Source organism: Salminus brasiliensis, chromosome 12, assembly GCF_030463535.1.
Source record: "Salminus brasiliensis chromosome 12, fSalBra1.hap2, whole genome shotgun sequence".
Taxonomy (NCBI): domain Eukaryota; kingdom Metazoa; phylum Chordata; class Actinopteri; order Characiformes; family Bryconidae; genus Salminus; species Salminus brasiliensis.
Genome location: NC_132889.1, coordinates 12,333,400 through 12,359,154, shown reverse-complemented (window position 1 = coordinate 12,359,154; position 25,755 = coordinate 12,333,400). Strand labels below are relative to the sequence as shown.

Below are 25,755 nucleotides of genomic sequence, written 5' to 3'. Positions count from 1 at the left end.
CCCCATTTCCCCAACCGTCTCCATTTTACTGCTGCCTCTGTCTCTCACACAAACCCCTCCTCTTCTCACAGATGCCCCTTCTCATCCCTCACTCTTAAGGCCAGTTTATGTTCTGCGTCGGAACAACAGAGTCTACGCTGTAGTCTGTGCAAGTGCACCTACCGCCGTTGTGAGTGTCCATACTTGTGCCTTGGTATGTCTGCCATGCTTTGCAATTACACCACCTAAACACTAGTTGGCAGTGGGGTTTCTATCCCACAGAGTTGACATCCTTGGGGTACTACAAGAGATGGCGGCTGAAACTAAGCAGACCATGTTGGACCTAGTGATTATAAGTAAAACAACAGTTATTTGTAATAAAATGAATGCAACGCATAAGGGCGAGAAGATGTCAGAGGTGATGGTCCATGCGGCCACTAAACCGATTCGGTTTGTCAAACTGAGTTTAAAAATGGAGGTGTAGGTGGAAATACAGTGCTAATAAATCACACCTGTTGTGGCTGTGGACAAAGTGTGCCTACATTTCTGGGGAAAAGAATAAATTGGCCTTTACAGAATCTACCTCCTACCTCAACTCAAGTGGTCTCATCCTCTCACATGTCTTTTCTGATCCCACTCTGGCCCCTCCCCATTTTAACAAAGACCCCTCCAATGTCTGACCTCAGGAGCAATGTAATCTGGAGTGCCGCAGAAGGTGCGTGTCGTCATGCCCTCGTACATGCTCTCCTTGCACATGCCAAAATCCGCAATTTTAATGTGGCCCTCCGAGTCCAGCATCACATTATCCAACTTCAGATCTCTGAAAGAGAATGGAGGATGGAATGGGGGAGGAAAAGAAGATGAAGAAGACAAAGAAGAAGGGACATTAGGTGAATGAATAAAGCATCCATCCATCAAACTCCTGGGATTTGCTCATATACTTTATGACTAACATTGTACCTAATAAAGGCAAATGCTAATGAAGGCCTATAGAGACCATTTGAGCCCAGAGTGGACAGAATGGACCATATATCAGTGACAACAGCAAAGTTATTACCCCTGGCATGTGAACTGTCCTCAGTGTTCCATTTCCTTAATGTGAGTCTTGCCGTGGATGGCAATCATGTGGGTCTTAGCAAGGGTATGCGTGGGCAGTGCAAGGGAAGGAGCTCTGTAGTGGCCCTTCGTGTATGTGTGTGTGTGAAAGAGAGAGAGCGAGAGCAAGGTGACCTCAGCTACGCTTCAGCTCCATCATCAAAGAGCATGATTAATGAAAGATGAATGTTTCTGGCCTCAGGGGGACCAGAATGCAAAGCAAGGGCCTGAATAGTAAGAGCTGTGCAGGGCGACAGATAAACAGCCTTTCTTCTCTCTCTCTCTCTCTCTCTCTCTCTCTCTCTCTCTCTCTCTCTCTCTCTTTCTCTCTATCCCGCCATCGCTTGGAGTATGAGTCATTTTTCTTCATCACTGGCACTGGCACTCGCTGATGTCTTACTCTGTGCTCTATAACATTAGCATGATCGTGGTAAGCCAATGCATTGCCACCTGTCTTAATGCCAGCCCTGCTGTGCTTAGAGCAGCATTCGTTTTCTTGTTCTTGCAGACAGCTCATGCTTGGCTCAGCGCCAAAAAAAACAAACAAACTAGAAGACTCAGAATTGCTGTGATTAGTCATTATTTCACCTAATTTAGATTTGCAGGAAATTAAATTATTACTAATCTTACTTTTTAATTACTTAATGCTCTTTGTTTTGGATTAGATTTTGAGTATAATGCTTTAAATGAGGCTAACCACCCCTCCAGGTTACAGTTATATACACATCCCTTGTCTAAATGGCCAAGGGGAAGACATAACATTTATAACAATGCTCTATGGGCAATACTTAAAATACTTAAAAGTGAGTTTTCATAGTATACCTGATTTAACTACAATAAGGCGTTTTTTGTTATTTCTAAATTTGTAGACATTCTCTCGAATGTATCTTTTTCTCTTAAAAAAAGGTAGTGATTTTACTATTTGTTTTTATAAAACACAACAGCCACTGAGAACACTTATCTACTCTGACCAAATAAGGCAGTGTTTCTTAATCCTGTTAGTGGCAACTCATCCCACATCAGGTGGGTTTTATTAAGGAATATTTGAAATTAGGTAGCTCAGCGGGGCGGCAGAAGCAGGATGAAAAAAAAAAAAAACAGTCCCTGAGAGATTTTTTTCTTTAAATATCTGCTGTGAAAAACACTGAAAAACAATACATTAAATGCTACTTGAACAACACCCATCTCATTACAGCAAATAATCAGTCCCAGCTCTAGAACACCAGACTAGTGTAGTACGTAGGGCTATGAGGCTAGAAGGTGGGAACCGGAAAGGACTAAATTGGAGACACACTCTCTATCAGTCAAAATTATTTAAACAAAGATTTGTTTTGGCCCTTGATAGTAGTTCTCAGTTGTTAAAATCCAAAGAAAATTTATACTGATAAATATTAATATATTAAAGCTACTAAAAATATGTTAATAAGCTCTTGCATTTATTATTTGTCATTTCCACAAAAACTGCATGTTGTCAGTACCAGCTGATACTATTGGCCAACCTATATATACTGGTCAAGCCCGAGTACTAAACGAGCACTGGCCAGTGTTCTTCCTACCAAGAATGAGTAAAAAAAGACATGTATAATACATGATAGTTTTTCTTTTGTAGAACACACATACTATGCCAGCAGATACACTGTTGTTAAAATTGTGGTAAAAACTATGTTTCAAACAATACTCCATTTAAATACATTTTTATGATACCAGGGAATGTATTGTGTAAGTGGTGACGAGACACATGACAAACTCGAAAACGTCATTATCAGGATACTGACCACCCACTCTTCTTTCTCCTATTATCTGCCACAAAACGGGGGCAAATTGGTCATTCTGGTGCAAAACACTTGAGAACACTGGAGTACAGAGTCCTGAAGAACTAGAACTGAGAACTGCGGGTAGATTAGCAGATGTTTTGGTTGTATCTGTTTTTACACTTCTTTCTCACATCTGAATCACTGCATTCCCTGTTTGTGAGATTGCCAGGCAAGATAATTTTAGCGATAACAGTGAATATAGACTGACATGCGTAAAAGAAAAAAAAAGGGAGGGGGGGTTCATGGAAAATATGTCTTACTGATGATATGGATGTTCATGATTCTGCTGCAGCTATCACTGCTTAGTGCTTTTTCCACCACTTGTGAATATTCAGAGAATTATGAAGGCTAAGTTTGTGTTGTTGCTTACCTATAAATGATTCCCTTCCTATGTAGAAAAAATAGACCCACAGCAATCTCAGCAGCGTAGAACCTGCAAACATCAAACATAAAATCCTAGGTCACCAAGGGCTTAGAAGAGGGAGAGAAAAGAAATGTAACATGTTCAGCTCATTTCTAAGAACAAACATGTAAAGTAAGTAAAAGCATTTAGGTGGCACCCTTCCCTAAGTGAATACTCATGAAAGAGGAGTGTTAAAACTTGCTGGGCAGTGGAGACTTGCACACATGTTGATTTGTAAGTTGATTTGTAGCTACAGCCCATATTGAGTCAGATGTGGCACAAAATGTGCCTACTAACTGCACTATGTGTGAGGCACAGGGTTTAAGAGGCACAGTGAAATAGTAGAGCCATTAACAAACAATTTCAACTACAACTATAATAAACTGGTGTAAAACTGATGTAAAATACAAATAACAGAATGTCAAAATGAACATTGCTCACTGCAAATTCTGGAGAACCTCAGAGAGCTCTATTCTGTTAATAAAAACTGTTAAAACCTAAACAAATCTAGCCAAAGTGGGCTTCTGACAATGTTAAAGAAATTCTCCCAGCTATTTTTGATATGACATGTATTTCTCCATCCATGTGCATGACTCCAGCTATGTGATTTAACTTTAACTTTAAAAGGCTTTTTATTGCCATTCCATCTGAGAACAAGTACATTACGCTCCTCCAGGACTGTGGTGCAACATGGTATAATAACAATACAAGTGCAAACATGGGATCAGAACAATAAAATGAATACAATAAATACAACAGACAGGACGGTGCAACACACACATATGTAACATGCTATGACATATAGATATCCACAGCTTACACATGTAAACGCAGCAGTTACTGAGGTAGAAGAGACAGTATTTAGCTGCAGTAACCTGGTAGGTGTGCGAGTAGGCTCATGGTGGGAGCATTAATAGAGATGTGCATGTGCATATGAAGTATGTGTATGTGATTGTGCGTTGTGTGCGAGTGTGAGTGGGGTGAGAGGGGGTTTCAGCTCAGTCCTTGTGTGTTGACAAGTCTGTCGGCTTGGGGGTAGAAGCTGTTGCACAGTCTGGCAGTGATGGCTTGGATGCTCTGGTACCTTCTGCCAGATGGCAGCGGTGAAAAGAGTCTGTGTGAAGGGTGGGTGGGATCGGCTACAATGCGTGTGGTGTAATTGTATCTTCACATGTGTCTTGTAAGCTGTCTATACTATTTGTTATAGGGTCTTGCGATCAGAGACATTGCGATACCCACACCAGAGAGTGATGTAGCTGCTCAGGATGTTCTCTCTCTTGGCTATGGAGCTGGTGTTGAGGGACCAGGTGAGATTCTTTGTTCTTTGCTCCTGACCAGCAGAGGGTGGTCACCTCATAGTCAACAACCATCTCCTTAGTTTTGTCCACGTTCAGAGATGGGTTCGTAAGCCACTGCACCTCATCTCTTTATGCTGACAGGTCGTTCTTGTTGATGAGGCCTACTAGGGTTGTGTCATCAGCAAACCTGATAATGTGGTTTGAGCTGTACTTTGCAGTACAGTCATGAGTCAGCAGAGTAAACAGCAGTGGACAGAGAACACAGCCCTGGGGAGCACTGGTGCTCAGTATGGTGGTGCAGAAGAAGCTGTTTGCGATCTTGACTGATTGAGGGTTCAGTGAATGGGGGAGCTGGTTTTGAATGTACCTCATGAAAAGCATCTCAAAACACTTTGTGATTATAGGTGTAAGAGTAACAGCATGGTAGTCTCTAAGGCAGGACACTGGGAACTTCTTCAGCACAGGGATGATGGTGGTGGTCTTGAAGCATATAGGGACAACTGCAGTGCTCAGAGAGATGTTGAAGATGCCTGTGAGAATATCTGTCAGCTGTTTTGCACATTCTTTGAGCACTCTACCTTGTAGGCTATCTGATTCATGGGGTGACTCTGTGTAGAGTTCTCTGTACATCAGCTACAGACAAGCAGGATCAGTTCAGGATCTTCCTAACTGTCACGCTGTTCTGTGCTTCAAACCGAGCACAGACGTTGTTCAGCTACCACTATCACAAGCAGGTGGAGGTGATTTGTAGTTGGTGATAGCCTAGATGCCCTGCCACATGCGCCGTTTCAGCAGTGTCCTAAAAGTAGCCCCACCCCATTCATGTTGAAGTTATAAAGAGTTTGTTCGGTCTGGATTGCTTTTAGAATGAGGCACAGATCAGAGCATCCAATCAGAACAGAGGTCACTTGACACATATGTCAGTCCTAAAGGCACAGTAACAAAATCATTCTGTTTAATTTGAAGAGAATTCTAAGAAAGACTGGAAAAAAGCCATGTAATACAATTACTTAACACTATTTCTGGTACATTAAATAATGCACACATCATACGCATGTATTAGAAAACACAATACATGCAGGAAACATGTACAATATGGTTTGAACATTTTTTCATTTACATGAAAAAAAAGAAAACTAAAATATCCCACAGTGACTTTCACACAATGCGTCAGCAGCATTCAGGTCTACTAGAGAGGCTATATCAATGTCTCCTGCCTTAATGTGACACATAAAGCAGGTACAAATCAATCCGGAAGCAGCAGAAGAGGAAACATTGTCCCGGAAATATAATAAATCGATCTCAGACTGTTTCAGAGGCATCCATAAATTTGTGTGTATGCTGTAATTTGATACATTTGTAGGAAGTACTTAAGTAGTGTATTGACCCAGAAGTGGAGTAAATAGTGCAAGCTGAAGACTATGTGGTGTACATATATGAGTACGTCTAAATATAGATGAAGAAGCTGATCAATAGTCTCCAGCAAGAGAGCTGTGTGAGCATATGGCATATCAATACATCCATGTATATAACAAGAGGTGTGTTGTCTTTCAGCGTATGCCCATTCTTTCTATTCCACACATGTGCACAAACAATGCATGTGTCAATATTCCAATGAGCAATAATGGTTAAATCATCTGTAACCATCTCTATTTTGCATTTTACGCACATATACGCTTCTGTTTCATCAATAGCTGTCAGTGAGAATTGTGCTTACACTGCTTGAGGCTCTTTAAATTTGCCCACTTGCTGAATGTGGTACATCAGGTCTCCTCCATTAATGTACTCCATCACAAAGTAGAGCCGGTCCTGCAAGAGGGAGACAGAGCGTGTGAGGGTTAATAATATCAGTTATTAAGAAAAACTGAAATTTATTTTTTTAAAATCAATGCGTATGTAAATGTTCAAAACCCAATACCTTTGAATAACAAGGTCAATGACAAGCTGAAACACATATGTGAGCATGACGCTGACTACAGGATGATGACTGTGGTCTTTACCATTGACTCCTTAGTCCACATACAGACTGAAAGGTTTTTTATTTGGGCAGTGTGAACAGTTTTTAGTGTCAGTAGCAACTTTTTATGGAAAAACTCTCACATAGCCCTTTTTTAAATGACTGGTAGGACCTCTGTTTGCTTTCACATCTCCTCAGTTGTTCATGACATGGCATGGCATGATGTTGAAAACGTTCCTTAAACGTACACAATACCTGCAGATTTTTCAGGTGCTTTTCCATGCCACAAATCTACTAAATTCAGGGAAGAACACTGAGGAAAGACACTGACCTCATGTTCATAAAACCAGGCTAAGGCGACTTCTGTTTTGTGACCTGATGCATAATCATTTGTTAGAATATTAGAACATTCAACTGTGGCAATTAACCGATGGTTGATTGTTATTATTAGCCTACAATTTTGGACAGATTTTGTGAGCCTCTGCTCATCTGCAGCCTCGGGTTTCTATTCTTGGCGGAAGTGGAACCCACTGTTATAGCCAATCCAGCTTAAGGTTCAATGTGTTGTGTATTCTGAGATGCTTTTCTGCTTGCTACAATTGTACAGAGTGGTTATCTGAGCTACCATCAGCTCAAGCCAGTCTGGCCATTCTCCATTAACCTTTCTAATTAACAAGGTGCTTCTGCCTGCAGAACTGTTCTGTCTGTACAGAACAGAACTGTAAAGTGTTCTGAGTAAATTCCTGTAAATTTTGTTGTGCCTGAAAATCTCAGCCCATCTGTAACCAGCAATCATGGTTAATTACCTGCAGCTGCAGGCCCATATCTGCATGTCTGTATGCACTGCACTTCTGCTACAATAATTAGGTAGTTGCATAAATGAGTAGGTGTACAGGTGCTCATCACAAGTGCTCACTGAGTGTATATAAGTATTATTGTTTGGCCCAGTGTGAACTAAAGCATTTAGCTACTCATAAAATCTTCTGACATTAATGTACTGACTATAAATGAACTTCTAATCGGTCAGAGAACCAGAGAACAGAAAAACTGCTTGATATGTCTCCAGTATTGCACATGAATGATGAAACCAAGGACACACATGGACACTGGCTGTTTTGGGAGATCTACCACTTGCTCTGAAGAACAACTGCAGCCCTAACTTAGCACTGATGTTTCCACATTCACGTGGGGTGCCAGGTGGTTTAGAAAGACTTGGGGTGCCAGTGTGCATTTCATTCAGACCAACAAATGTCAAATCTGATGTGTCTCATGATGAAGGAGAAGCACAACAGATGGCACATTAGCACTTTGGCTAGCTAGTTCAAAAAAGCTAAAATTTCCATAACTAAATTACTGTCCATCAGCATAATGCATTACTGTATGCCAGAACCTGGCATTGATAGCTCTGGTAACTCAGTTATAAGTTCCATGTGTTTCTTCATCACTGCATCGAGCTGTCAGAATTGCAAATTTAATAAACAGGATGGAAATACATTTTGATAGAAGCAAGCCTCTGCCGTCCCATCAGTTATTATATGGCAAGATGAGTAACACCTGCAGAGCATCCAGAGCAGAACATCTAAGTTGTGGTTGTGTGCAAATTAAGCTCTTCAGCAAGCCATCTGCATGAATGAAGCATCTAGCTTAAAGTGTGAGATAAGATTAAAGAAAAGCTTCACCCCACCTGATGCGACAGCACAACTGTTACATGTGAGCATCTTAGATAAAACACCTCTAAAAGTAAACACGTTGTCTTTTACGATGTTAGAGTGAAGAACGAAAAGTAGCATCATGCAAAAGTGTGGGCACCTCAAAAGATTTGTATCTCTCAAGGTCTCAGATTTTTAAGACTATATCCTCAGTTTGTAACATAATTAAGAAATTAACAGGAATGGTAGAGGTCTGGAGGACCAAGACCTTTGAGAAAGAACTGCTTGTAAAATTTCAAGAAAGGTAAGTAAAAACACCCATTTGACCTTCCGAAAGATTTAGCAGTCTCTAGAGTGGTGGTGCACTATTCAGCTGTGTGGTGACTCCTGAATAAACATGTAAGAAGTATCTTCTTAGAAGAGTCATCAGAACATCCAGACTTTATCCACTCTACAACATTTAGAGTCAGATGTTTTCAAAGCAACTTCTAAACAAACCTGATGCATTTTGAAATTCAGCATATTTCGCTTGAGACCAGAAACATGCCACTGGAAGCATGTTTTCATACCTTTTTACTGAAACAAACCCCAGTGTGACTGCTATGGCAGTTAGTGTGGCTTGTTTAAACATGGTAACATGTGCACTTACTGCTTTAGATTATCACAAGAAATATAAAATAAGACACACATAACCCTCATGACCTCTGACCAGAGGACTGCAATCAGAAATCAGAAAATGTGTTGGATATTTTCATCAAATAGACATCATGAAATGTTTGAACCATAAGACTTTTGTTTACATCTTTTAGTTTGATGAATAATATATCTATTAATTAAAAGCATAATGGACGGATAAATTAATGATGGAAATAATAATTAGCTGCAGCTCCACTTTAGACAATTCCCACTTAGAATAAGGAATAAGGTACATACCACAGTCTGGAAGCAGGAGTGGAGCTGAGTGAGGAAGGGCGGCTTATCCCTAAGAGCGAGCACCCTCTTCTCCACCATGGTGCACTCCACATCATCATCCTGGATCACAACATCCTTCTTCAGGATCTTGATGGCGTACAGTTCCTCTGTGGATTTCATCTCGGCCAGCATTACCTGTTAGAGAACACTTAGAGTTCATCACACTCTCATAAAAGGATGTATGGTTTATAAAGGGAATGCTGGAGGAAATGGGGCACAAATCTGCTAAAAAATGTGTGTGTTGGATATGACAGTAAGTGACCTGCCCAAGCTGGGATGCCACTGTCATACATGTAATGCTTCATCCATAACTTGGTCTGACGCATGTAACGCATGGTAATAGTGATGCGTAGTGCATTAATAGAGGTGCATGGGCAGTTATTAGACTGTCATCAGGGACTGTACGTATACTTCCGCCCCTACTAAATACAATTTAGCAACTAATTATATTGTCTGCCATTATCACAAAAGCCCTAACAATAGCAGCTAGCTATAATGTCTGTCCAGTGTCTGTCTTTGTCCTACTGCAGTGGGAAAGCATTTCTTTTATTTTGTACTGGTTTAAGAAGAAGTGAATTGAACTGAATTAAATTGAAATAGCTGAATGTAAATAGCTTAAATTTAAGGCTAGTAGAGCTTTAGCATGACCTTATTTGAAACCCTTAGTAAAAGTAAAAATATAGTACTGAAAATAGTTTTTCTTGGAATTGTAATAATAGCAGAACCTCTTCTGGTGCAACATCGAACATTTTTTTTCTATAACTGTCGGGCTTTCTAGTATCTAGTTTTTTCTAGTTTTCTAGTTCTGTTTAAGAATCACTTAACCAGGCATTTAGGCATTCAAATAATTCTCTGAGTTGTCATGGTTTTACGTAGAACCATTACCTTCATCTAACAAGCCTTTTAAAAGAGGCTACACTATCAAAACAGGGTTCCTCAAGACTTCTACCAAGCCATGACACCTCAAATAACCATGTAGATGCTTAGAAACATTTAGTGGCTTGAGTGTCTTTGCACGTAAAACATTACATATTGTTATATGTACATGGTTACATATTTACACCACATAAACACAGTCTTTGGGTGAGCATCATGACTGACCTTGCCAAAGCTGCCCTTCCCCAGCAGGGCCAGGAAGTGGAAATCATTGAGCCGGACCCTGTCCATGTTGTTGGAGGGCAGGCTGAAGCGCCGGTGGTCTGATGGAGTGATCACTTTCTTTCCTGGGCCCAGTTTAGCTTTCTATAAAAAGCATGAGATTGTAAAAAGATTGTGGCACAGGTGAAAACACACATACACATTGACTCACTCCACACAAACACTCACACCTTCCCATGAGGACTTAGATCTCTGCCATTTAGGTCCTGTGAGTGGCTATTAAAATAATTGCTAGAGACTAAACAAACATGGCATTTCATGAACGCAGTTGGAAGTTGAAAAACTTGAAAACAAGAAACAAGAATACTGGGACATGCTTCTAGGGCTCAGGCAGTTTCCTCTTTGGAGGTGAGGGTTTGGGGGAGAAACACACTAACACAGCTCAAGGCTCTACCTCTACTTCTGCTCATCTTCTAACACTCACAGAGGGCTTATTTATTACAGCAGTAGTTGGTATTTTACTAAACATTTAAAAGCCAACATGGCTATCAAAATAATAGTTTGGCATGAATGGTGTCCTTGGCATTAGCACTGCAACAGAAGTAAAACACAGGGAAGAAATTGTATATTTTCCCAATTAGCCATATTTAGCATCCCAGTGATGCATTACATAACCTTTTTGTACTCTGCGGTGCTGCTGTCTATGTGTATAATTAATTCAAGACACTGCCACAGCTAATTAAAAATGGCAGTGAAGTGGAAATTGTATACATGTGTGGTCTTAGGAGAACTCTAATATCTTACTTCTTTGATTAATTAAAGAGCTGCCTCTTAAATAATCCATATTTGTCTAGTTTGGTCCATTTCAATGTTGGTTATTCATTCATTTTAGTGTTGCATTCAATTCAGTGATCCCCATATCAACTTCCATTGTTCGCGACCAAGCGTACAGGATTCAAGCTAAAGATTTCTTTTTTTTTAATCTGCATAATTAAACAAAGTCGATCAGAGTGGGTTGATGTGAAATGGTTCATTATAGAGAAACATACAGAATAGGACTTTTTTTACAGTGATGGTAAAAGTTGTAATTACAACCATTTTATTCCCTATCGAAAATGACTTGTGAGCTTGTGTGATTTTTTATGTAATGGTAAAATAGTGGTAAATTCCATAAAAGTACCCTGCATGTGTCCCTTTAGACAATACATTTTTGTTAAAAAACTAATGTATTTGGCATCAAGCAGAGTATTTGTGATTGCTTCATCTAATACATTCTCTTTTGATGGAGCTATAAGAGGCATTAAAATCTGGTACCTAGGGCCATATACCTGAACCTTTAACTTCTCTGGTCCTGATCCTAGCCCTGATCCTAATACTAGCCTTAACCTCAATACTCCACAAACTAATCCTACACCTAACCCTTATCCACACTGAGCCTAATTTTAGCCTTAACCTCAATACTTCACAAACTAATCCTACACCTAACCCTTATCCACACTGAGCCTAATTTTAGCCTTAACCTCAATACTCCACAAACTAATCCTAAACCTAACCCTTATCCGCATTTAGCCCTGATCCTAGCCGTAACCTTAATCCACAAACCAATCCTAAACCTAAGTCTGAACCCAATTATAGCCTTAACCTCAATCCACAAACTAATCTTACACCTAACCCTGATTCACACCTAGCCCTGATCCCAATCCTAACCTTTGCTTCAATCCAAAAAGTAATCCTACACCTAAGACCGATTCCAAGCCAAGCCTTAACCTCAATACTCCACAAACTAATCCTAAACCTAACTCTGATCCACACCTAGCCCTGATCCTAATCATAGCTTCAATCTTTATCTACAAACTAATCCTAAACCTAACCCTTATCCACACTAAGCCTAATCTTAGCTTTAGCCTCAATACTCCACAAACTAATCCTAAACCTAACCCTTATCCGCATTTAGCCCTGATCCTAGCCGTAACTTTAATCCACAAACTAATCCTAAACCTAAGCCTGAACCAAATCATAGCCTTAACCTTAATCCACAAACTAATCCTAAACCTAATCCTGATCCACACCTAGCCCTAATTTTCCTCCTTGCCTTAACCTCTCTCATAAACCTGATCCTACACCTAAACCCAGTCCTAAACTTTGCCCTAAATCTTCAAGATTCCCATGCAGCAGTAGTAGTAGCTTTAATAGCCTTAACTGTGTAAGTCAAAAAAATCAAAAACTGCTGAGCTTTTAGAGCTTTTAAAGGCTTAAAACGTCAGACGTCCGTTTCCAATCACCACCGCTGTAAACAATCATAACTTAGAATGGAGCATTTCACACCAAACCACTCTAAATGACTTCGTTTACATCTTATCCATTTTATTCTGCAGAAATGTCGAACACTGTTGGACTGCTAACTCTGATCTCAACATGAAAATGCCGCTAGCATCTTTTTATTTTTGACAAGAATTCCAAAGACGTCCATGTGGAAGTGACTCTGCAGGACGGGGAACACTTGAAAGAGGACAGCTAAGGCAGTGGACACAGGGCAGAGCAGCCGTGAGGGTATGATAAAACAGAAACGTCTGGAGCAGCTCTTTCATATCTGGGAGCCTCGCTGTGAGCTTCATGGTGACGGCAGTCTGCTTGTATTTTCCAGTGTGAGCTTAACGACCACAGGGTCTCTTCCTGCTCAACAGTGATAATGACGGGCTGCCACACTCCCCTCAAAGCCTCCAATTACCTCCTCCGACTCATCGCACATGCTCACGCCTCTCTCTCTCTCTCTCAGTTTTTCTCCTCACACTTTACTTCACTTGGTTTCATACCACAGAGCAGTGTGAACGACACACACTCTCTTTCTGTCTCTCCCGGTCTCTTCCTCCCTCTCACTTGCAGACAGGGGTCTAAAAGGGTGCTTGTGACCTGCCCTTGCTAACATGTCTGAAAGCTTGACAACACTGAGGCTGCTTTCACTCCGCTCACACTTGTGGACGGTCTATTAAAAGGTCCAGGCAATACTTATGGATAACGCTGGGGTTTTCAGAGAATGTGGAGTGTGAGCAGGAGCGATTCAGGATGTCAGGTGCTGGTTAGGTTTAGAATGAGTTTTTGCACTTAGATTAAGGCTAGAATTAAGGTTTAAATCAGGATTAGGATTAATATTGTGACCAGGATTAGAATTAACTTTTGGACTGAGGTTAAGACTAGAATTAGAATCAGAATCCGGGTTAGGTTTAGGATTAGTTTGTGGATTAAGGTTAAGGCTATGATTAGGATCAGGACTAGGTGTGGATCAGATTTAGGTTTAGGATTAGTTTGTGGATTGTGGTTAAGGCTAAGAATAGGATCAGGCTTAGGTTTAGAATTAGTTTGTAGATTGAAACTAAGGTAAGAAATAGGATCAGGGCTAGATGTGGATCAGGTTTAGGATTAGTATTAGTGGTGGATTAAGGTTAAGGCTAGGATTAGGATCAGGGAAGTAAAAGCTTTAGGTATCTGGTGCTCGGTGCTGGTTAGATTTAGAATGAGTTTGTGGACTAAAGTTAAGGCTCGAATTAATTAATTAATTAAAGTTTTTTTAATCCAGATTAGGTTTAGGATTAGAGTTTGGACTGATATTATGGCCAGAATTAGGGACAGGTTTAGAAATAGTTTTTGGACCAAGTTTAAGGCTAGAATTAAAATCAGAATCAGGGTTAGGTTTAGAACTAGTTTTTAGACTGAGGTTTTGGCTAGTAATAGGATTAAGATTAATGCTAGGATTAGGATCAGGACAGGGTTTAGGGCGAGGGTAAAGTTTAGGATTAGGGTTTGGATTGGGATTAAGGTTAGGGTTAGGCTTATGCAGTTGATGCAGCATAGTGGGTAAAAGCACTGCCCTCTCTTGTTATTCCCCAGCTGGGCAAGATCGCCACACTACACCAATAAGAGTCCTAACACTACACTCACCTACTTGTTTAACATAAATCAAATGTTAATCACTTTGGATAAGAGTGTCAGTCAAAAGCTACATGTGTAAATGTTAAGGATCATGGTTTATTTTAGAAAAAGATTGGGGTTTGAGATTAAGGTTGGGGTTAGGATTTATACCCAATTTAGGATAAGGTTTTGATGACATGCGGATTAAAGTAATTCAAAAAGCATTTAGCAGACATTTAACTCAGCAGACAAAATAACCATAAAAAAACCCTAGTCTCCTTATGAAGTCTTGAAAACCACATCGCCTTCACACTCACCAAAAGACAATCTCATGCAGCCCTCTAGTGATGCACTCTTGTAAGTGCACCTTTCTTAATCATGCACAACAAACCATATAAAATGCAGTGATCAGTGTTTATGTGCATTAGATTAATGTGTGGATTGACATTCTTGGCCAGCAGGACAAAGTGTGTGTGTGTGTGTGTTCAGTGCAGGGAGGCTTCAGTACATAGTGAGGGTTAATATTTTAGTAGAGGACTATGGGAGGACAGAGGGAGGTGCTGTGGTGCTTCATTAGCTGTGGATGCAAATGGAGGCATGCTTTATGTGAGTGCAGTGAGTAATGAGTCTGCCTTCTATAGTCCTCTATAGAGGCCATGCTGCCGACCACATAAGCACACAGTATATTACCAACGTAATATACCTTCTCTCCCGCTGCTGTGGTCTGCCCATTTACTAACAATTGCACGTGTGGTGTATGTGTGCGCGTGAGAGAGAGAGAGAAAAAGACTGTGTGCATGTGTCAATGTGTATGTGGCTGGGTGGGTGAACAGTGCATAGCAACCCTGTAAAAGATCTGATTGCATCATTGTTAGTAAATCTGATTTCTCTGTAGTGGCCGGCACCACCAACAAAGAAATCAGAGAGAAAATGAAAAAAAAGAAAGAAAGGGGGAAAGAGAGAAAAGGAAAGAAAGGGAGAGAGATAGATAGTGCGAGAAGGAGAAAGACCAGCAAGCAGAGGACAGAAAGTGCTACCTTTAGGAAGTGGATATTTAGCTGACAGGCCTACAAGAAAGGAGAAAAACTAGAATATTAGTTAGTGTTCGTGTGAGTGTGTATGTGTGTGCATGTGTGTGTATGTGGAGAAGATTACACAAATTACACCAAACATTCAGCCTGCTGCTATAGACAGGGACAGTTAGATGATCACATCGTTAAAGGGTATAATTATAAAGGATTATCCAGTATCATCACTTCCTCAACACATAAGTGTGTTTACAGGCACACCGATAACAGGAAATCTGACTTTTCCAGCAGTTGTGTAAACAGCCCGCCACAAAAAACGATGTCCAATTAGATCAGAGAAATCCAATAAGGATACTTGAATAATACAGATAATTATACTAATCAGGTTACTGAGCTCATCTGTACTTCTACTGTTTTTCTAAAAAGCAGCAAACACCACAGATACAACACTGTATCAGCACTAATGTAAAAAAATAAATTAATAAAAAAGGGGAAAAATTTTGTGTTAAATTTGATGCAACAGCTTCACTTACATTAGACCTGTCACAATTACCGTAAATTTCGTCCAATTTCTTGGACAACACATTGTCCCAGAAACTGTCCCATAATAATGCAATAATACATTTAAACACTTCATTTTTAATTATTACGCATATTCATATTTCTGACCTGAATATTCATATTGTTATTGAAATATCTACATGTTTACATATCCTAAATAAATAAAACACAAATAAACGTTGACAAAAACTTAATGTAATATTACACAGACCTTTAAATCAACACATGTTCCATTTGTAACATTAAGTACAATAGAGAAACATGAGCTGTTGTATGTATGTTGTATTGTCCCTGGCTAAACGACCGGATAAAATATTAGTGACTTGCATTGTTAGGTAAACAAACATGCAAGTAAAAACACTATGAGCAATATCGAGGTCAGCAAAAGTCGACAGTATAATTACTGGGACAGGTCTAACCAAACTGCCACACTGCAGGTTTACTGGTGACGTTCAAATCACCTTTAGAGGAGCATAAATAACTTACAGTACCGCTCAAGTCAATAGTTTTAGAAAACAAAACAAACAAACAAATGAAATAAACTACAGCCTCTACAACTAAGTACAGTCTGAAATGCACTGTATTTAGTGTGTCCTCTCATTTTCCCTTTATTTGTCTTACAGTGTCTGTTTTTTTTCAGGGGACTCGCTTTCGGTTCTGCATAAATCAGCTTTTTCTATGCCTCAAATGTTTCCCCTTAAAAGTTTTCTTTTTTCATGTTCTGCTTCTTACTATTCATGTGATCTCAAACACATTTAATGACGTTAAGGTCTGGACTGGACTGAGGTGATCAGTCCATTGTTTTAAAAAAACAGCAGCAGTTTCAGCGGTTTGATCTCATCCAATGTGCTTTATCGTGTGTTTCCTTTCCTAAGTCCTAAGTCGGAGCTTCTTGATCAGCTTCACATCCTTTTTCAGACAGACACAGTGTTGAGTTGTCTTTTCGCAGTGGAAGGATGGGCAGAAATATCAGCTGTTTTTTTTTTGAAGTGAGAGTGGAGCATGATTTTGTCCTATTTTTCAAAGATCTTAATGAATGTTTTAAGAGCTGTTTATCTGAAGGGGCTGAAGGTTTGGTGTCAGAATTCTTGGAACAGGAGATTTAGAAATTCTCCTTCCCTCTGCAAGTGGATTACGTCATATCGCTCCACAAATATATGCTGAAAAATAATGAACTTGAACTTATGAACTTGGGTTTTGGCAGTAAATTCCAAAAATACTTTATTTAGAAAGAAATTTTATTACTACTTATTTTGTACATATTAGCTCTATGAACAGCACATGTCTCCTGATAATAGAAAAATATATATTGCATAGACACAAGTAACTGTATTCTGGCTAAAGAATTTATTTGAATTTAATTAAATATCTGATAAAAGCCCAGTGATGCTCATCTCAAGTTCTAATAAAATTTCGTATTTGTTAACCAAAAGCGCAGACACAACATTACGTATAAAGCTCTCCATATTTTTTTTATCATCACTGCTTTTTCATCTGAGAAGATTCTGACAAGTCAGCCCTGTCAACATGACCAGGATTTGGTAGCATTTCATGTGCCAGGCCTCGTTTCCATGGCAATGAGACTTTGCTCGTGGATGCGCTGGCACTGCGGGAACGTCAAGGCCATGTTCGACACGCAGAAGTGAGAATTAAAACAGAAAGAGGCATCTGAAGTGCTGCACACATTCTATTATTTTCCAGGAGTAGACACTGCAGTAAAGAAAGAATGCCTGTCAGTCTGCTTAAATAAGTGTCCTGATCTCAATCAGTAATAGCTGAATAATTACTGATTCAGAGCCAAATGTAACACACTGGGTCTTTAAAAGAGTAGCTTAATTATTTGGATCAGTAACATGGTGGTTCATCAGCAGTCTAGTGTTACCACCCTATGGGTCTGGTATTTTCCCTGTTGTCTGTGTGTTCTTTGTGTCTACAGATTTAGGGTGGAGCGACATGATTTACAACCTGATTGGTTACCACCAGAGGGAGCTGGCTCTAAAAAGGGACAGGAAATTGAAAAAGAGCAGGTGTGCTTTGCTTCCAGCATGGTCTCCCTGTGTTCCTGGTTTCCCAAAAGCCTGTTTCTGATTTGTGTAGACAAGGTTGCTGTAAAGGCTGGAAAGGCTTGTATAAGACTGGTGAGAGGATCAATAGCGTTGCGTCTAGAAGCTCGTGTACACTGTCTCTCAGTGGGGAAACAGATTGCACTGTGTCTAGGAGCTCTTGTCTCTGTGGAGAGAAAGGTATTTTTGTTTGTAATCTCTTTCCTCATGTTTTTTTGATATATAGGGAGCTAGGTTACTTAATCTGTTAATAAAACTTTATTTTATTTTATTTGTTAGATTAGGAAGTGGGTTTCAATATTACGTTTAACTTCTCTTTTTGTTTATTATTTTCTCCTTCTCTCCCTCCTTGTTACTTACATCTGTGTTTGTATCAGGCTGGCTAAGAAAATAAAACTTTGGTTGTGTGTGTGTGTTTGGGAATCCAGGAGGGCAAGGATATCTCTCTTTATTTATTTATTTTTATTATTATTATTATTATTATTATTATTATTATTGTCTAATAATTTTAATAACATACTGGGTCAGTAATTGTTTGCTCATTTTGATCGATAACATACTGAATCACTAACAGTCCAATCATTTTGATTGAAAACATACAGGCTCTATAATTGTTTAATCAGTTTCATTCATCTCATACTGGATTACTGGTATAACTATTTATAATAACATACTGGATTAATAATCTTTTTTTATTCAATAAAAGCAGACTAAATGCGCCAGAAATGGTACATTTCAAAAATAATAATAAACAAATAAATAAAAGCATAATGAATTTAACATTTCACACAGTGCAATTAATTCATTTAATCAGGACTAATCATGTAGTTGGTTTGGTGTACTGAGGATATCCATGGTAGGAAAATACTGCATTTTGCAGCATGTAGCTTATGGTATCTTTTGGATTCTTGCCAATACAAACTAGCTGAGAATATTTTCTGAGTGAACAGAGAAGCACTGTTGTAAGTCACTCTGAGTAAGAGTGTCTGCTAAAATGTACAATGTAAGTGAGAATTACTACTTGGCACCAAAAGGTTACAAAAGGCATTTTCTGAAGCAGAGCCAAAGCTGCACCAAAGCTTTATTGTAAAAAATAAATAAATAAATAAAACAAAATAAATCCAAACATGTTTTCTGACAACGGTTTCTTGGTTACCATGGTGAATATCAAGCTACCATGTTTAAAGCTGGTCAGTCACCCAGTTTTTCACCTGAACTAAAACTTGGAGGAAATGATGATTGAAATTTGTTGGTGTCATTATATGTTCTTTGAATATTCCAATTTTTTTGGAGCCTACCGTTCACTTATTTGAATCATTTGCTACATTCACTGAAAAAAGTAATAAAAGCAAACTGTAAAAATGTCTCTGGACATTTGTTGGCTGAGATTCCCAGAGAACTTTGGCTAATGTTCACATTACCATTTTGTGCCTTAATGTGACACAGATCAGATTTTTTCAGGGCTTTGTGGACATTTTAAATGTGTTTTTTTTTTTTTCACTTTCAAATGTGGTCCATGATTCAACGAGTATGTGCAATGTGAACGGTCAGATCAGATTTCATGGGTCTTTTTGCCTGTATTTTTGTCTCAGTCTGCCGTTTCTCGACCGAGGCCAATGATGTCACAGGAAAATCTTGAAATATTTTAAATACTTTAAAATTGAAGATCAAATGACAGTTTCAGGAACAAATTTTAAATCACTGATCAAATCTGACAACAATGAATAGTTTGTAGCGTAACCAGCTGTAACCAACAAGCTGAATTCTCTTTCTGTTCAAGGCCGGGACTTTATCCATACACAGATGTCATGTTGAGCATTTTGAGAACTCCCATTCATATTTCAACCAGTGACCGGTCTCCTCATCTATAACATGCATAAACATAACAATGTGCTGTTTCAGGGATAAAATCCAAATCCAATCTGAGCAAAAAAAAAAAAATGGAATTACAGAATGTATTACTGGATGAAAGTAGCCATGGTTATACTCTCTCTAGGTGGTTAAGATGATCCATTTCTCTCACCATCACTCCTAGTGATGCCGTAGCTGACGTAACAGAATGGGAAGTTCAGCATGTTTAGCTGTCTGCTAACGTGGCAGTTCGGAAAAATGTGGTTAGCTTGCTTTATGCGATTCTTCATATCAAGCTTTTCCCCTTCTAGCCCTGGTAGTATTATGTTATACAGGGAGTCCTGATTAGTGGGTAGGAAACAAAAAATCGGGACATAAATTGAAAATTATACAAAAATTTCAAAATATACTGTTCACTTTAAGTCTATATATAGAATCTAATTTTCACAAACTGAAAATCATTAAAAATCAAAGAAACTAAAAAGAAAAACATAATAAATTTTAATAAATAAATATATAAATAAACATGTTTTGTCTGTTCATAGCTCTGTCTTCACAGTGAGTGCTTGATGTGGCGCAACAGATAACACCACTACCTCCCACTGAGCTACCACACCATGTGGGAGACTGGGGTTTGATTCCTGGTCTGGCTGACTATGCTGTGCTACACCAATAAAAGTCCTTGGGCAAGACTCCTAAAACTACACTGGCCCACCTCTGTAATATAAGTAACTTTGTAAGTCGCTCTGGATAAGAGTGTCAGCTAAATGCCACAAATGTTATACTAGTAGTAGTTCTGCTTTTTGAATGATGAGAAATGCAAGTTAGCCAATTAAATTTAATTTAATTAATGTCTTAAAGACACAGCAAAGAATTCTAAAGGTTAAATATGGGTCTGGGAGATGGTCAGGTAAAAATCAATTGTGGTTGGTTTTGTTACACAAATGCAAACAAATGCCAGAAATGGACTTAAAAGAACAAAAAAAAAGCAGGAGAAATGTAGACTATGGAACCTTGATTTCCTTTAGCGCAGTAGTGTATGGCAGGCTATAAAAGGACATGCGCTAAACAGATAAATCTAAGGAAAATACAGCTGTACTGTAGCAGAGAAACCCACACTAGCACCAAACACGAGTTCTGGCCTTGGCGTGAAGCCTGACCCTGCTTAACAAACCTGCCAGGGTTGCCCTGGTACTGCTGACACCCGCTCCAAAACACTCACTTCAGTCTGCTGTAACCATGGAGACCCAATAGCGCCTCGCTGAGTGTCTCCTAGTACATTTGGGAGTGTATTTGCCACTCTCTGAGAATACAGTGGCTAAAAGAAGCTACACTGCTAAAGCTGAGGTTACAATAACGGTACCATGGCCAAGGTGTGAAATTGACTCCTTTCCTCACCCGCTTCTTTGACAGATGGGCTAAATGAAAAATTCAACCAATAGCCTGGTGATGGAGGCGAGAGTTGGAAAATGAGTGCGAGCAGGGCCAGGCGAACTATTGCACAGGGTCAAGCTTTTTGTCAAGAACAGACTGCATGATCCTGGTACCAGTGATTTTTAACTAGTACAATGCAGCTCTCTTCATCTGTCTGCCTGTTTACTTTTTTTATTGAGTTTTCTGGAGCCTACCACTCACACATCCACTAACATACCATGATACCCTGTTTAATTTGTGAACTCTGCTCAGCTACTTCAGGGTGCAAAGACAGGTGTTTAATTCCATAATGATCCATAGAAAAACACTAATCTACTAATCAATCTGCATCAGTACCTAACCTCACTAACATCTAGCGTAACACAACATCTAGCGTAAAGACTGCTCAGAGAAGTAGAGGCAGTTACTGTAATAAAGGAGCAACAAACAAATGGTGGTCGAGCAAGTGTCTATAAACCTTTGGACACATAATCAAAAAAAGAGAGTAAGTGTGCCATTATCTTTTATCTGTGACTCTCCATTGTTTAATAAGGTCCATTAAATAATCTCCTTTTTTAGTGTTTAACCTACCTATTAGGTTTACAAAACTGCAGGAGCTAATATTTCACTGGTGACAACACCAAGTCAGAAAGTGTGTGATTCACAACCTTTTCATAATCTGTTTTTCAAAACTATGTTGTGTATCCAAGGCTCTCTCTATCCTAAGTTCCACTCTTGGCTTGCCAGTTAAGTACATTTGATGGCTTTTGAGCAGTACTATATAAAAGGTCTGTAACCAATTCCTCTTGTGTAACAGAGTCAATCAAGGACAGTTTCTTTCTGCAGCATCGATGGAGCAAAATCCCATGGCAGCTGAAAGTTAAAGGGTATTGCTAACACTCTAGAGCAAAGACTGCCAGGGCCCTCACCTCAAACTTCTGCCGCAACTCCAGGTTAATGTCGTCTACCTCCGGGATCGGAACGTTATAGTACTCGCCCTCCTCCTGATTCAGCATCTTATACCTGCAGAGGCAACAAAGCACATTTATTTCTTCATTAGAAATCAATGAACTTCTTTTAATGCATATGAACTTGAAATGAACTTGATGCAGAATGGTGGCTTAGTACCGTATGTAAAGTTGACTTCGGAATACAGATGTATTTTTAATGTCCCCGCAAACACTCATTTCAAACCTATGAGGTGTAATACCATGCCATCACAATAAAAAAAAAATCTTACATTTATTTTAGTAATTTAAACACCCTTGGCACCCTTGATGTGTCTTCTGTATATGTGTTCTATGTGTTTTAGGTTTTTTTGTGTGCATTCTGCTTGTTTCTTTTTCATTGTTAGCTTACTGTTATGGGGTTTCTTCAGTAAAATCAAGGGTTATTATGGCTTTATATTCATTTGAATGCTTAAATGGTTCTCGGTTAAGGAGAACCTCACATAGATGGCTCTTTAAATACCCCTTTAAAACAATTCTATATAGTATCAATAATTATAGAATTATATAAATTATATTCTATAGAATATACTAGATAGTGCATGAATTTTCTCAAATACACTGTTAATTATTCTTTTTTAATTTTTAATTTTACATATACCACCATTCAATTAAATGTTCACTTGCCATGTAAATACTTGTAATACTACTACTACTACTACTACTACTTTTAATAATAATAATAATAATAATAATAATAATAATAATAATAATAATTATTATTATTATTATTATTATTACACTTGTACAGTGTGGATCTTAAGATTACAAACAATTAAACAAAATGTATTTTTGATTTTGAATTGTTTTTCATGCAGTAAAAGGATGGAAACCTGCAGTAAAAAAGGTCCCACAAATAAGACCTACACGATTACCACTTGCAATGTCATTTGAATTGGGACACTCAAGTCATTGGGGTTATGGCGATTTTTAGATGTCAACATTTTCTAAATCAACTTCAGATGAAAACTAAACATTAGCTCATTGCCTTTGCTGATAACAATGATCATTTATGCAAATGAACTTTCTTTGGCCCCACATTAGAAAGAAATCAGAATGTGAGAAAACAATGCTGTCAAAATATGACTTTCTGTCCTGACTGGCCCATCTATGGTTTGGATGAACAATAATAAGTGAGCCACTGCTGTCTTTGGGGGCAGAAGGAATTCTCCATCAGAATTATCTACTGGCAGAGATCCCAAGTCCAAAATTAAAACTCATCATCTACACAATTCAAGCAGACTATAGTTGCAAACTGACTGGGGTTTGCTTGTAAGACAACTGTCACTAATTCTAAGTTTTAAAAGCTTGCATGAACACAAATCCTTTCCAGTGGGATTCTGAGAAGTAACATTCTCTTTCTTTAAGGTGATGTGTGCAGTAGGTTCTAAATAGGCAGTGATCAATGACTCAAAGACAAAATGCTGTGGAGCCTCAAACTGCAGCCAACAGTCTGCTCACCGTCACTGAGAACACTGTGTAAAGTGCTGTGTAAATGAGGAATGTGTGGATCCGCAACAGCCCTTATGTGACATAACTCTCGAGCTGCCTGCAAACTCTTGCTCTCATTCTCACGCACACATCTACATATTACATAGGAGCACACACACACATAAGCACGCCCAAGCATACGCTTCAACTGGCACATACACACATACGCATAGCTCACAACACAGCAAACACAGGAATATATTAGGACCAAACTGAGGGAAAATGGCCAACTTTTATGTAAGTAAGTATTTAACATTATTAGTGATAAAAATATAGATCACAAAAATGCATAAGACAATTAATATTGTTTTTTATATTATAAAAAACACATCTTTAACATGAGTAAAGTCAATCAAATAAATAAATAAATATTTATTTTCAATCCTCCACATCTATTATAAACAAGGCCAGTCTAAAAACACTGCCCATTTGTGTTCTAATGGCACAGTGCTTGACCCTGATCATTGCCAATTGCGATGTAATCAGAAGTTAGATACTGTTGTGGCAGATAGAAATCAATGTGTTTCAGATGTATATTAAATATTCACCAGTTAACAATCATTACACAAATTACAAGATAATTAAGAAACATAAACAATTCTAGAACAGGGCACTTCACATCAAAACGTTTGGAATGACTCTGCTTACATTGTAATTATACAGACATTTTGAAAAGTCAACTGGAACTAAAACTGCTGGAGTTCTATTTTTGATCATATTAAACTATATGAATTGGTCAACATCAATTTAGCTTCTCAAAATCTGTACCAGTGACAAAATGTTTCGTTAGAGCCCAACAACACACGCATTCAAACACTACCAAAACACACATCTCTGCTGGGTCCCCCGCACACATTTTCTACATTTTTTTTACTCTTCATTAGAGCATATTAGGGTCTGAAGTGTTCTCTTGGAGGGGAGCTGGTTACAGCAGCACTGGGTCATTAACACAGATCAGTGTGTGAGGACTTCAAGCACTAGTGTACTGCAGCCTTCCAGGAAACAGTCACCACATGTGGCGTCAATGCTCTTTAATTCATCAGCTGTGCTGAGATAACGAGAAGAGCCGCCAGGCTGTCAATGGATGAACACCATCCAAAGGTTTTGCTTGCATCGGAGAATGAGGAGCAGTGTGTAATCTCCTGATCACTCGGCAAGGATTTACAACACTGCTCAGCAAGCACCACACTGATGGTCAGAGTCAGGAGGTACACATCATAACTGATCATTGATCAAAAATCAATGCAGGCATCGTTATCAAAGTACTAAATAGCACCTTATTAAATGGAACAGCTGTTATTGCTTAAGCAATACTGATTTTAAGAAGCTAAAACTGAAAAGAGCCGATAACATCAGCCGATACAAATTTACACTGCATTCCTAATCATTTTATTGTATTCCATCACCATGGTAACTCCGGGTGGCAGAGTGTGTTCTGTGAAGTCGGCCCAGCGGACATGAGAGAGTCGCTGAAAAAAATGATGTTTTGCTGTGCTATTTATATGTATGTAAGAAACTACAGAGTTACATAACAAATACATTAACTTTTAATGTACACAATGTGCCCACAAGCTTGTAGACACCCGCCCAGTCAACGTTTCTTCTGAAATCAAGGGTATTAATAGAGAGTTTTCTCTCCTTTGCTGTGGTACACAGCCTCTAATCCTCTGGGCTTTACACTAGATGCTGAGACATTGCTGTGAGAATCTAATTGTATTTAGCCAGAATCGCATTAGTGAGATCAGGTACAGATGTTGGATGATTAGTTCTGGACCACAAACGGCCCTACAACTCCTCCCAAAGGTACTGAATGGAGCTCTGTCACTCTAGACTATGCAGTATTTACTCTACTAATTACTCTACTAATTTATACCCCTCTTGCTGGCAACTGGCACTATGCATGGTGATCTTAGGCTCATTTGTTGCTGCTCCTGAGCATCCCATTCTATTAGAAATGCTTTCTTTTTGGGAGATAATACAAGCTGTGTGCTAAACTGTAAAGTACCTGAATTCATCAGAGAATGTCTGGAAACATTTGCACATATAGTGTTCAGTGTGTTTACTTATTTAGCAGAAAGCAGTTCTCCTCCCTCCTCATACTTAAAGTTAGGTTTAAGTACACTTACTAGTTCAGTCTGTACTACTGTAATAAACTATGGTAATTAGTAAT

The 25,755-nt window shown here is 38.9% G+C and overlaps 1 protein-coding gene across 3 annotated transcripts in view; it reads right to left on the bottom strand.

Moving 5' to 3' along the window:
- Window positions 1-25,755, bottom strand: part of prkcab (protein kinase C, alpha, b) — a 195,610-nt gene that overhangs the window by 23,958 nt on the left and 145,897 nt on the right. For 2 of the 3 annotated variants that reach the window (XM_072694130.1, XM_072694132.1), the window contains 7 exons: window positions 22,017-22,110; window positions 15,209-15,238; window positions 10,269-10,409; window positions 9,129-9,302; window positions 6,307-6,398; window positions 3,259-3,321; window positions 661-799 (listed from right to left, as the gene is read on the bottom strand). In XM_072694130.1, coding sequence (XP_072550231.1) covers window positions 661-799; window positions 3,259-3,321; window positions 6,307-6,398; window positions 9,129-9,302; window positions 10,269-10,409; window positions 15,209-15,238; window positions 22,017-22,110 — 733 coding nt within the window. The remainder of the gene's footprint in view (window positions 1-660; window positions 800-3,258; window positions 3,322-6,306; window positions 6,399-9,128; window positions 9,303-10,268; window positions 10,410-15,208; window positions 15,239-22,016; window positions 22,111-25,755) is intronic. The other variant, XM_072694131.1, reaches the window with a different exon arrangement.